General features: G+C 38.9%; 1 protein-coding gene across 2 annotated transcripts in view; it reads right to left on the reverse strand.

Moving 5' to 3' along the window:
* Positions 1-13751, reverse strand: part of MYLK (myosin light chain kinase) — a 216412-nt gene that overhangs the window by 71943 nt on the left and 130718 nt on the right. For both annotated transcript variants that reach the window (XM_013304740.3, XM_027796454.2), the window contains 5 exons: positions 13052-13189; positions 12175-12372; positions 10724-10970; positions 3002-3082; positions 1752-2641 (listed from right to left, as the gene is read on the reverse strand). In XM_013304740.3, coding sequence (XP_013160194.2) covers positions 1752-2641; positions 3002-3082; positions 10724-10970; positions 12175-12372; positions 13052-13189 — 1554 coding nt within the window. The remainder of the gene's footprint in view (positions 1-1751; positions 2642-3001; positions 3083-10723; positions 10971-12174; positions 12373-13051; positions 13190-13751) is intronic.

Here is a 13751-nt window from a genome sequence, read left to right on the forward strand (position 1 = left end):
TTTTTGCACATGAGAATTGCTTTACTGTGAACACAACTACACTGGATTTTCAGCTTCAGAGTACCATTTTATAAAGCAAATACAAGTTGGGGATTGTAACAGTCAAATACTCAGATTATATCTATCAAGTAAACAGCTCTCAGCAGCACCACAAGACTCAAGCTTTGAGACTTTAGGAGGCTCTACCATGGTCCAGAAGCTTTGCTATAGAGATGCTATCTGATCTACTATGACAGGAAGCATGAAACTTTGAGGTGTATAATTTCTTTTCACTCTGAGCAGCTCCAAGAAAACCCTTGAAAACTTGCTGAGGAACTCCAAGAAAACCCTTGAAATCTTGCTTCCAGTTGAAAGGCTGATGAAACTACAGTCTCTCACCTTCCTAATCCTGTTAGTCCTTTTTACAAGGATAGGATTTCCACCAGTCAACCTTTTGTCATGCATATGACAGTTACCCCTATTCTATATAGTCCCCTCTGTTGAAAATCATCATGTACTCACTCATAAATAAAATTTTTATGCTACTTCAGACATATGCCAGACACAATGCACCTGCTACCATCTCTCTCCACCTACTTACTTTGGTATCTCCTTAATGTAGTACTCAGGTACCTTCCCCGCCCCCCTCCCCCCCGAAGGCAATGTTTCTGATTGCATCCACTTTAAAAGAATCCTTATAGTTCAGTGCTTGGAATACTGCACAAGGATTCACTGGTTCTGGTGATCCATTGTGCATATCCATTTGGTTGTCATTTAATAACACTGAAAACAGTCTGGATTAAGTGACGAAAAACTCATAATTAAGAGTGCAGACCCCTGTGTCAAGCTATAGTTCTTGCTGTGAACATGAATTTTTTTTTACTACAACATGCAAGATTGTCATTCTCCATGTAATTTGCTCAGTGAAGAAGTTGGTTTGGTGGTGGTTGGTTTTTGTTTTTGTTGTTTTTGGGGTTTTTTTTTTGTATTATCAGTTATTCTCTCTGTTTTTGTCCCAAGGAATATATATTTTGTCTAGACACAATATTAACTTTCATACAAAACCAGTTAGTAGGGTTTGATTATCCAGAATGTGGAATATAAAGAAATCAGTTTGACAACAGTAAGTGTTCCCTCTAAGGACTTTTACCAGAGTCTGTACTGTTTTGAAATTAGTTAAAATTCGTCAGACCAGTATGGTTCAAACATTTCAGTGTCTGTAAAGGCAACAGAATTATCTGTAGTGGGGCATTAAATAAACTGGAAATAAATTTTCAACTCTGATCTTAACTATGTAACTTGAAGTTGTAGTAATGTCTTTCTGTAACACAACCCCTTTCTGGTTCTGTGCCTCTTATTGCAATAAAAAGCCTGAAATATTAAACATACAGAAGAATTAAATTAGAATTTGTAAACCAGCAATAATATTATTCTGTTTTCAATGTTCTAAATCCTTAAAGTTCAGCTTAAATAAATGTCATGTACCAGCTCCTTAAACAGTGTTAGCAATGTAAACAGCATTTAAAAATGCAAGAAGTTCAACTTTATAAAAATTACATCTGCAGGCTGTTAAAGGAGAATCTGCAAGAAATGTCAAACAATACTGTTCCTTGTGTACTCCACTGAAATAACAAGAAAGTTGCATCTGGAAACAGTTACTGGCACAAGACTTAAATAAAGTATTGAGTTACCTTTAACGAACTAAATATTGTTAATCAAAAGCCGGATATACCAATGTGCCATCCAGCTGGCTTGTAATTCAATTAATTTACCTTCTTGGGAGATGACAATGGACTTTGATGATTTGATGACTTTGCTGTCTAGAGTCCAGGTGACAGCTGCAGTGGGATCAGAGGAAATCCGACATTGTAAGACCAATTTTTCACCATCTACTACTTGAGCATCCTGAAGCTTCTCTGTAAAGGAGGGTGCTGTTCCTTTGCTTGCTGGTGGTTTGCTTGCTGTTGGTTTGTTTTCAGCTTTTTTCCCAATTATTCCACCATCCACGACTGCACACCCATGTTCACAATTTCTGTCATTCTTCTCTTCTTTTTTCACTGCTGGTTTGGTAACAGGGGCTTGAGAATTGGGGGTTGCATTCTGGGCTTCAGAATTGGTGCGGGCGTTTGGTGTTGGGGTGCTAGCACTGCCATTCTCTGCAGGTGGCTTTTTCTTGGAGCCCAGCACAGATCTGAAATCTGTAATGGCTGGTTTAGGAGGTGGCACCTTCTCTGGCAATGGGGTTTTTGGGGTGCCTTTCTTGGCCAGCACAGAGCGGAAGTCCACCTGCTGAGGAGCATGAACCTTCCTTTCCTCCTCTGACAAGGTCTTGGGTTTGACCTGCCGCTGCAGGTTTGCTCGGAAGTCCATTTGCTCGGCTGGGATTTCTTTCAGTTCCTCCTCAGAAAAACTTTTGGTGCTGACTTTCTTGCCTAAAATATCACGGAAATCAAGTTGCTCAGCTTCCTGCTGCCTCAGGCTCTCCTCTGTGTGTTCCCGAGTTTCCACTCGCCTCTTTAGCACACCTCGGACGTCTTCCTGCTCTTCCTCAGCTGGTCTAGATTCACTGATGTTCTTTTGGAAGCCACTTGTTCTACCAAATGTTAGTTTACCATGATCTCCACCATCTCTTCGGTCTCCAGAGCTGGCTGATTCCCTCCCACTATGATCCGAAAAAGAAAAGAAGAGAGAGAGCCAGGAAAGGGGCTGGTTTAAAAATGTCAGGGAACGATCTCAGAGCAGGAACAAAATGTGTTTATAGAAGGGGAGGTTGATTAGAGGAGCACACTCCATTAGTTTGTTGCATCAATGATGACTTCAGGAGCCATATAAGGGCACAAACAAAAAAGATCTTCTCTACTCTGGCTTGGTACGATGTGCTTAGTCTGTATGATGAAAACAATTTGTTGGGTCACATTTGGGGATTAGGTTGAACAGCAGCCAGCCTGGGTCTGTAAGGGCAGGGAATTAACGGAGCAAAAAATAGAACCCACCCATGCAAGTCCCTGGGAAAAATACTCACTCTCTGAGCATTTCTGCTGTGGAAACTGAACTCTCCCGCAGCATCAGAGACACCTGGCAGCTGCATTCTCCAACTTGGTTCCTGAAATATTTAAGTGAAATCAGTAAAGCAGAGGTTCCTTCTTTGAAAACTGTAACTTCCCTGACCTATAGGATTGTGTATTGCACTATAGCAGCCCATCCCCAGTGTGGCATCCTCCTTTCCTATGCTGAGCATTGCAGTGGTTGACTGAGTGCATTTGGTCCCCTTATATTTGGAGCCAAGCTATCTCAAATAGCTTTTACTGATCTGTTGCTGTCTACACTGGGAATAACATACTCCCTGAACAAAAATCAAAGCAATTTACAGAAAGAAACAGCTGCAAACAAACAAGCTGAAGGAAAACAAATACAAAAGCTGGAAAATCAAGGCAGAGGAAGGGTCTGTTTTGCAAAGTTGAAAATCTTTCCAGCTCTGCCTACTGTTTATTTATTCAAACCCAAGCTCTTAAGTTTTCCAGTGTTAAGATATTAAAAGCAGGGTCTCATTTCCTTCCCTCCCCCCTGGCCCAACCAATCAGCAAAACCCATCTACATGGATTGCTCCAGCCTGTACATGTTTATATTAAAAAACATAAAAGTGTCACCATATATGGTACTGAGTACTTATTCTTCCTTTTGTAGAGGAATACCATGGATGCCTTCTGGAAAGGGCTCCCATTAAAGAATTCATTTAAAACGCTCCCCCCGCCCCCACTGCTCCCTCCCTCCTGCAGATATATCATTCTTCTATCCCCAAACAGCTCTTCTCCACTTAAGACAGGAGATGCCAAAAGCAAAATTTAACTCCCCCAGGGCAGCAATTGTGTAACTGTTGCCACTGCTCCCCTGAACTGCTGTTAAAAAAAGCAGACTTGAATTGATTAAGGACTAGAGATATCTTTTATTAGTGGAAACAGTTCTATCCTTCCCAGTTTAAGCTTGTAAATGGACTACAAACTCTTGGATGATTTTTCTTTTTTTAAGCAAAAATATTTTTTGCTACTGAAAACATTTATTGGACATTAGCAAAACACATGTGCAATGGGGGAAGGAAGGAAAGAGAGGCAGGTTTTCCCAGCTGTATTCTCCTTTTGAAAGACTTGCTGTAAGAGCACCTTCAAGTCTACTTTGCCCTGAAGCTTAAAACGCAGACTCAGGGTTGCCTTTCTGTTTGCCATAAGCAGATTGTCTGGCCTGTTTTTTAGATGGTGCACAGAAATACATTCCTAGATAGGTCTCTGTTTGGGTGAATAAACTATAATTTCACCCATTTGAAACTTGCAATGAAGTCACATGGTAGACAAGATGATTAACACAGATGCAGCACTACGTTATGTCTTTATAACAGCAATTAGCCATCACCTTTTCAGATAGATTTCCCTTGCCTACTGTTGCTTTAGAAAATGAAACAGTGGATCAGCCTAATATGAAAATCAAGCCTTTAACACTAAGAAGAAATTGGTGGGGTTAACCGAAGTAACTGGATTGCAATGTAAAGGCCCTGCTGGTAGGAGCACATCTTAGTTGACCTTAAGACCATTAACAAGAAGCCATAGAAATGTTTTCAGCACTTGATATCCAACCAGTCAGAATATGTACACTAGAAACTGTTATTGGAGGCAATGTGTAAGGACAGCACTGAAAGCCATAACCCTAATTTCCTTCAATACAAAAGACTAGAGATACAACTGAGTGCCAAACAGAAACTGTCCAAATGGCAGAAGCGCATCCATGTCAATGCAGAGAGTACTTAGGTCCTGCCCTTGAAACCTGCCATTCTTACTTCCTCCTATATGTGACCTCCACTTGGAAGCAAGAGAAATGGAAAGAAGGAAAGACAAATGGCAAGATAGAGAACTGCATGTCACCTCCTCCCAACACACTGCTTGGTACCAAATGATGGCAGGGTGCCAACATTGCTGGAAACCTCTCATCTTCAAACAGTGCATTTCAAACTGGTCGCATTTGCCCTGTTGAAACTCATGAATTTTCTTCCTGCTTCTCCGAAGCTTTTAAGAAAAGCAGTCACACTCTGAAACTTCTTATTCACCAGTGCTACAGGGCTGTTAGCAGGCTGTTGGTTCCCAGAAGATACCTCCCTTTTAGGACTTAAAACCAATCCAAAGCTGACAAAATAGGAGGAGCCATGAAAGCTGAAGTACAGACGATTTATAGCATACTTGAAATAGGCAGGCACCACTCCTCAGCTTCTGTCCTGACTGTATGGCAAAAAAATTTGCCCACAAGAATTGTGTCGTCAGTGGGAGAGGTTGAAGTAACATAGACAGCACTCTCCCAGGAGAGCGATCTAGGGATACTGAAAGTGGTTCTGACCACTGTGAAGAATAGTAGCATTTCTGCAGGACCCATTTCTGCAACGCATCTTCCCTCTGCAAATTCTTCACATGTGCAAAGAAGCAAATAAGGAAGGCAAAGTAAACCTCGCTAAACTAAGCTGGTTTTCACAGGGTTTGGAAAATAAAGGAGGGGGTAAGAAAGCAGGAGAGCATTTTGTTCTTTCTATTTTTAAAACCTTGGGAAGCACTTACAAATTATGGCAACAGTGGGACATAGAAGTACCTAGACAGAAAAGTTGTTCACAAAGTAGTTTATTGATCTTTGATCATGATTTCTGATTCAAGTGGATGGCTGAAAACTAGACCACTGGATAGAAACCTTCAGTCTGTGTCCAGTTGATCATATCCCTGTTGAAAAGTGTAGCTTTCTCAGGGAAAGTCCTGCTTATAGTCAAATCAAAGTGAAGTTTGTTACTGATTTTAGGAGCAAAGAGAACATAAATTTGTCTTCTGAATTCAGTTGCAGAGTCTAAAAAGATGAAGTTAATAACACTGACCCACCTTGGAGATCACAAGATGGAAAAAGAGACACAAGCCAAGAAAAATTAAGAAGGACTGGATGGTTTAGACGCTAAACTCAATCAAGAATAATTCTGGAAACTTTGTAAATGTTTTTACATTTACGCAATTTCAGACTCTAGGCAAAGCAAGATACATAGGGGCAGTTAAAAAAAAAATAGAGCTTTGCAGTACACAAACACTACTTCAAGTCTTTCATGTCTCTGCTGTTTTGAAGCCTGGCAATAACAATATTACTTCTGCAACTTCTCCTTATTGGCATTTTATCAACAGAACCCTAGACAAAGAAAGATCTTAGTGGCTCTTTTATTGTGGAATAACAACAGACATGGATAAAACCTATGCTCAGTAGCTATGCTGTAAAGAAGTATCTGGAAGGTTTTTTTGCCTGACTTTTGCAGGATTGTTTTGTAGAATGCCCATGTACAGGACTTATCTTTAAAATGTCAAGGAATAACAATAAAAAAACCCACCAAAAACAAATAAAACCCCAGCTGCAAAGCCTGAAGCAATTTTAAAAATAGCTCTCTGTCCTATTGTGGGATCAGTTTTCCCTGGAATGGCTTTTATGTCCAAAATATCTTGAAATACTAGTTTCTTGGCAGAATTTACTTGAATATTTTCACTGAACCTTAGATGAGACTTATTGTCTGCATGTCGCTAGGAAGCACTCTCTGGAGGAAGAGGAAAAAAAGCATTGTTAATTATAGTGTGGGGTCACACCAAAAATTCCTACTGGTCTACCAAGTGTAAAACAACTATTGCAAAGCAAATTATGTTTTATTAAGAATGAACTGAAAGAGACAAAGAAGTTGATCCCTACCTATAGCTCATGCTTCAGTGTAGGTAATTGCAAAGCCTCAGAATGACTTTTTGCAACTTTTTTGTGAGTTACTTAAATGGAAAGAAAGTCCAGACTCCATGAAGTTTAACCCCCCAAAAAACAACTAATCTACTGGATCACAACTTTAGCTGACATAAAGCAGAGCAGCTCTACTAGCTTCAAAGAGGACACACTGATTTACCTCACTTGAGGTGTTTGTCCAAACAAAGGGTTTATACCTGAAAGACCAATAATTTTATTTGCATTTTACAGCATTGAGTGGGGGAATGGAACATAAAGGGGTCATGTTTTTCTTTCCTAAAAATAGGCAATGTGCAGATAGCAGAAAACAAGGTTTGCAAACTGTATTTTACAGAAAGACAGAACTATATTTCCTCTTTAGTGTAATGGAATGTAATCTTACAAAGGCTTTTTATATAACCTGAACTGCAGAGTATTCAAAGCGCCACTGATTTAGAAGATGAATGTTTACCTCTGATTTTAATCAGATTATCAGAATCTCTAAATAAGATTAATCAACACTAACCAAACTTTGTAGAAGATGAAATCCAGGAGAAGAGAAATACTTAATGTCTGAGAAGGCAAAGGTTAACAAAGCAGATGATTTGTTTGAAGAACTGCAGGAGGGTTTCTGAGGTCTCTCATGTTGACTGGCTTTTATAAAGACAAAGGCTTTGCTCAACAGTCTCTGTCCAGTACTCCCAGACTCTCTGCTTACCTTTTCATTTACGATGTACACACTGACTGAAAGAACATGAGAAAGTCCTACTGGGGTAAAAGGATACCAGTGCTTGCATCACTGGAGGGATGCAAAGGAAAGGGGGAGAAAAAGATGTCTGTGGTTTTCTGAGTCAAAAGCCGATTGTTATTTCCCATTTCAATCATGATGGTTTCACAGGTGTTCTGACTGATTTCTTAGCCCTCAGCTGCATGGGCCAGCATTCTGAAGGCTTTAATGTTCACATTTCAACAGATGAACCACAGTCCTGGGTGAATCAGTTTGTTTTATATTTATGCAACACCATTCCTTGTGGCCTGAGCATTAACAGGCTCAATGGAACATTATTAGGACAATTAAAATGAAGAATGCAAGTGTAGAGGAATCAGAGGTCTGCAGAGGTTTAAAACAAAGACCAGCAGAGGCTATAATGACTGCCCTCTTAAAAGTGAGACTTAGTCTGCTGTGTAGTAAAAAGCAAACACATATACTAAATGATGTTGAGGTATGGTAAGACAGAAAAACAACCAGCAATCATTGATGGATCACACTAGGATTACATCGGGCTACACACCCTTGCCAGCTCACTCTGATGAAAGGAGAAAGAACTAGAGAGAGACACACAGATCTTTTGTTAAACACGATTTTTTAAGACCAGAGTTTTAATTTGTGAGCAACCAACACAAAAGAACAATTGTGGAGGCTTTAAGACTGAATTTAGAGCTTAAGAATAGTGGAGAAGAAAATTGGAAAATAATTAACACTGGTAGGAAAACATGCCCAGATTAAATTAAGGGAGTTGGAGAAGGAATGACTCCCTAGAAGCAGCTATGCAACATGCTTCTAAAATTAATACATGAAAAGAAGCTGCACATTTTATTTGAAAAAAAAATGATTATGTTTAAAAACAGCCCACTGTCAACTTCTCTATAAACTCCTCAGTGAATTGACTTGTGGTTTTTTAGTTATTCCATATTTTTAATGGACTTTGTAGGAGTTTTTGAAAGACAGGCACCAAATGCAGCTCTCCTCCTCTCAGGTACCGTTAAGACTGTTTCTGAATATACAAACAATTCTCAATCAAGTATTCAAGACAAATGCAAGCAGTTAGAAAGCTATTTAGACAAGATTATTTGCTGCTGAAAATTATTTTAGCTCTATTGCAAACCTGAAGTTATACAGCTGACATTTGGCTCCTTGGATATTCCTGAGGCAGTTACTTCTCTGTTACTCATAGTATACAAGCAACTGCCTAAAAGCGTATAGCTTTCTGTTCCCCACACAGTAACTGAAATTTTACAAATGACAGCAGGGTAAAAGGAGTTATCAGCATTCCCCTTGCTTTAATTGCAGCATAGCTGTACTCATTATTAGATTAGAAAAAGCCAACATGAATGCACTGATCTTTGAGGGATGCCCAACTATTTCTCCAGTACAAGGATTAGAGAATAACTGGAAGTAACATGTAATCTGCTATGTTGTTTTCTAGCTACAACTTTACTTCTCATCCCACCCAAAAAATTGTTCTCCCTTGCTGATTTTCTGAAATAACTTGTTTTCGAAGTGTACATTCTGTTATATTCTCCAGCTATGATAATGTCAGACTTCCACTTTGACAAATGTCTTCAGTGATGAATTTGGCCTGGTGATCACCAGCTACACCTAATCACTATGGTCGACTTGCTTAAGTCAGTCACAAAAAATCTTCCACAAAGCTCTCTTGGCTCTCCTTTGTGTTTCCTGTTCTCTTTCCTTCTTCCATCCCTGAAATTTTGCTGAAATATCTATTTTTTTTCAGTTTAAGTGAAACCAGCAACATATAAGAGAAGATGCCCATGACCAGAGACACATACCTAAGTGTGGAAATGCACCAGCAGAAGGTAGCAATTCTCACAGTTCGGCCTGCTCTCACATGTAGAGGTTAGTGACCTTAATGAAGTTGAACTGGCATTTCTAATCCTGCCAGAGGTATTAAGTGTTAAAAATGCCACTGATCCCCCAAGAGATTTTTCTTAGGTGCAAGGATGTATGGAGACATGACCTGTGCAAATCTGCAGTTTGTGAATGCTGGGCTGATTACAAGCAAGCCAATTACTCTGAAATGAGTCACTTCACAATTTATTGCAGAGTATGAAGAGTCTGAATCTACTGAAGAGCTTATTTGCAAAGAGGTCATGGCACATACAGCTCTACCTACATAAATGTTAGTAGTAAGACTTGAAATTAAGCGTAGAAACACTTAATTGTAGGAAATCCTGGTATACAATAGCTATAATTTTCTAAATCACTCTTTTCTGGTGGAAAGTGAGTTCCTCATCTGACTTTAAATACTAAAATATACTGAAGCTAGTTTGTGGGTGCCTGTGATAGTCTATGGAAACATACTTTAGAGCTAGGCTTCTACACAGTGACATGTCCATCATTTGGGCAACACTGGATGGAAAATAAACGATAACTATAAAATATTAAACTCCCTGTTTAGAGGATAAACAGGTTACATCTACTAAGAAATGCTCTCTCTCCCTAAAGTTGTACAGTAAGTTTTCTATAAACACATAGGTGATATGTAATTACACCCAACCTTCACCTTTGGAGGTGGAAAATGCTGTGGCACTTTCTACAAGGTAAAGAACCAACAAATCTGTTTCTTCATTTAAAGGACAGTTATTTTACCAGGAAAAAAATATTCAAAACAGCGCTTACAAATTTTATAGGAATGACAAATAGTTCAAAGCACCAAAGTGCCTAATTTCAAAGATACACCAGAAAAAGGAGACTACAACTTCCATATAAAATTCAGACATTTCAAACAAGGCCAGGGAACACCTTCTCCCCTATGGATCACAATCTTGCAGAACAGGCCTTCCTGGTCAGATAGTTCCCGTGGAAAGCAGGCATCCTTACAAATATTCAGAGATGGCAAACATGATAAATAGTATCTCCAAAATCAAGACGTTGGTTGTGGTTTCCTTGCTAAAACCCCAAATTGCTTCTCATACTACTGCCACAAAGCTTTGTTTTTCAGGATCACAAAAGGAAACTCTATAGTGCTCTGTCCTTCTTTCTGACCCTTCTTGTGTTTCCTCTTTCCTCTGTGAGTTTTATTAGTTCTTTTCATCCCTCAGAAATACTTTGTTCCTTTAGTACCCCACTGTGTTGTATGAACAGAAGAGAGCTCTTGTCTTCTTCAGGTGGGAATTTCAACTTGAGGGTAAATGTAAGTAATTGTTCCTAGGGAACAAGCTCTTTTCATAGCAGACATACCTGAGCTGAATTTCATACTGCCCTGCATGACGAGACTGCACATTCCTCAAGATCAGTGTGAAGATGTCTTCATTTTGCAGAATTTCACATGCTGTTCCTGGCATTATTTCTTGCCCGTCTTTGAACCAGTGAACAGTGGGGAAAGGATCTCCAGCAATGGCACAGGATATAAGAACACTTTGCCCAGGCGCTGCTGTCACTGATCTCGGTTTGCTAATGAACCAGGGCTGAATACCATCCTGAGGTTCTGTCGTTTACAAACACAGTTTATGAATCAGGAGAAAATGCCAAGCTTGAATGTAACTAATAACTAACTGGTCTCAGGTAAAACAATCACAGACAAACAAAGCTTTTTGAACATGCAGGGTCGAAGTGTTTAATGTGAAAATAAGTCAGGCTCTAATTTTGGAAATAGCTTGTGTCAATACTAAAATTAATCAGTTACTTAGTACTTTCCTGACTTGATCCAGGCTTATATTAAAAGCAAAACAAAGAGACTTTAAAGCTGCCCTAAAAGGAATCTTGAAGATTTGTCCTTAGAGAATATGGGTAGGAATAGCTTTAAGGGCAAGTGACAGTACTATGACTGCTGTGAAGTTGAGAGCTCATGTCATAAATCATCATTAACAATTGCATAAAATTGTGTTTAATATAGAAGACTGACCCTAAGGCTAGATCTCAGGGGAGCTTAGAGAATGGAGCAAGTTCTGAATTCAGAGCAGACAGTGACAACAGGCTACAGATCCACCCCTGGAGGCACAGCTCCCTGAAATCCTGGGGTTAAGATCCTTTACATTAAAAACAATAAAAGCCTCCCATTGATTTCCAGTAATTCTCAGTAATTGCTATGGGAAAATTTTGGCACACAATAAGATTAGATGAAGTCCCCTGTCATGAAGGTAGTGAATGCCCAATCACAGAAAGTTTGTAGATACTTCAGTGTTTACTGTGGGATTTACATCATATGTGGAGATTCAAAGCCAATTTTTTTGAAGCTAGTTCTCAAATTGCAGAAACCATGTGTTCCTGCTACCACTATAATGCTAATATTAAAACCAGGATACCTGGCATACCTGGCTTCTAGACAGCTTTTCCAAATACTCAGGGCTTTAATTAGAAAGAAAAACATCATTAAATGGTTTACATTAAGTCCATAGCTCAGTAAGCCTTATAGTTATAATCTGAAGCTGTATTTAGCAGAAGTTTTGCACTGTCCCTAGGAATAGGACTTAGGAATGCATTTTTGAAATAGTAACATAATGTTCCTGAGTAAGAAGATTTTTTTAAAGTTGCTTCTGCTCAATATCCTTTTTAATTCAGATGTAGAGACTGAGAACTAGCATCCTTCACAAAAGCCCTTATAAACACTCATGTACTTTAAATAGATACTCCTCCAGCACATCGGAATTATTTTCTTTTAGCATTTCCTTAGGGAAAAAAGAACTTTATACCTTGTACTGTCAGTGTAGCCTGGGTTTGAGTTTCTCCCAATTCATTCCAAGCTTCACACGTGTATTTGCCGGTGTCTTCAGGAAATACTTCCTGGATGTACAGACTGTACTCATTGCCTTTTTTCTCAAAGTGGAAATCTTCTGTCTCCTGGATTTCTTTCCCATTGTGCAGCCAGATAATTTCAGGAGGTGGGTTAGCTGAAAAACAGGAAACCACAAAAATCAGACACACACATAAAACCCCACCATATATTAATTAAGAATATTAACAAGGTTGGTTTTTTCTGCCACCTGATTCTGCAATTTCATCTTCAAAACATTCAGGAATTTCATTAATTCAATTGATGCTGTGTAATGTGGAGTAGTTCTAAGTTTGTCTTATTACCATTAAAATACAAATTAATAAGGGATGCATATATACAAGAGAGGGAGAATGAGTTCTAGATCCCACATAGGTGGTTATCAAAGGTTTCTATTAGCAAAGTTCATACCAGGACTGCTCTTTTCTAGAGCACTAATCTTACCCCAGCTGACAGGAATTCAATCTTGTTTGGTTCATGACAGAAGCTATTACAAGTCCACTGTGACTTAGTTTTAATTCAACAGCAGGACCCAATAATAACCTTATAATCATCATTATTATTATTCCAATAAAGAAATACTTGTAAGGGTTTGAACACATTAAATCTGGACAATGTTCATCCACCCTGAAGATCAGATTAGACAAACCTGGCTTTTACTTTTGAAAGATTGACTCCTTGAAATATTGTTTCCAAATGCAAAAACACCTGCTAAAAGAAAAGGCCAGTGGATAAAAAAAGCACCTATTTTGCAGTAGTACAATTTTTTTAAATAATACTGTTCTATAGCTACACACCTGATACCTCCACAGTCATTATCACTTGACTTCCATCCATTACTTTGAGGTCAGTCAGGCCTTTAAGGAAAATGGGTGCAAAAGTCTTGTTTGACTTGGCAGCCTGTGCACTTTCTGTCTTCTTGCTGCTCTTCTTTTCTGTGAAGTCAAGAAGAGGAAAAAAAGGGGTCTCTTACTGGAATTTTCATGACATCTTAAGTGACCTTGGGATCAAACTGATTTTGAGTCAGTGGTCTAGTTTCAGCTTTCAGAAGGCAAAAATCACTGAAACCACCCAATACAACTGTTTTGCCTTGCCAGTACTCCAAGCAGAAAGTGAAGGAATGGGAATGGAATCATCCTTCCTCCACATATACCCTTAAATCTTTGTTAACAGATATCACAGAGAATCATACAGAAATGTACACTAATTTTCCCCAAGTATACATGTTCAGGTGCAAAAAATGTCCCCAACAATTTACAATCAATATTAGATGCCTTTAATCACTGCTAAATTCACACAAAAATCTTAAGATGTACTGCAAGTTTCTATTCTCATGAGTTAAAAATATAAACCCACAGGAATATAGGCTCCACCACTCTGTATGAAACTGCAAACCATTTAGATTTGTACGCGGCCAATATCAAATGGGTTTACCTTCTCCATACTCCTCTCCTGGATTACACTTAGCCAGCTGATTGATGATAGGAAAGATTGAAA

This window comes from Falco peregrinus, chromosome 8, assembly GCF_023634155.1.
Source record: "Falco peregrinus isolate bFalPer1 chromosome 8, bFalPer1.pri, whole genome shotgun sequence".
NCBI classification, from domain to species: domain Eukaryota; kingdom Metazoa; phylum Chordata; class Aves; order Falconiformes; family Falconidae; genus Falco; species Falco peregrinus.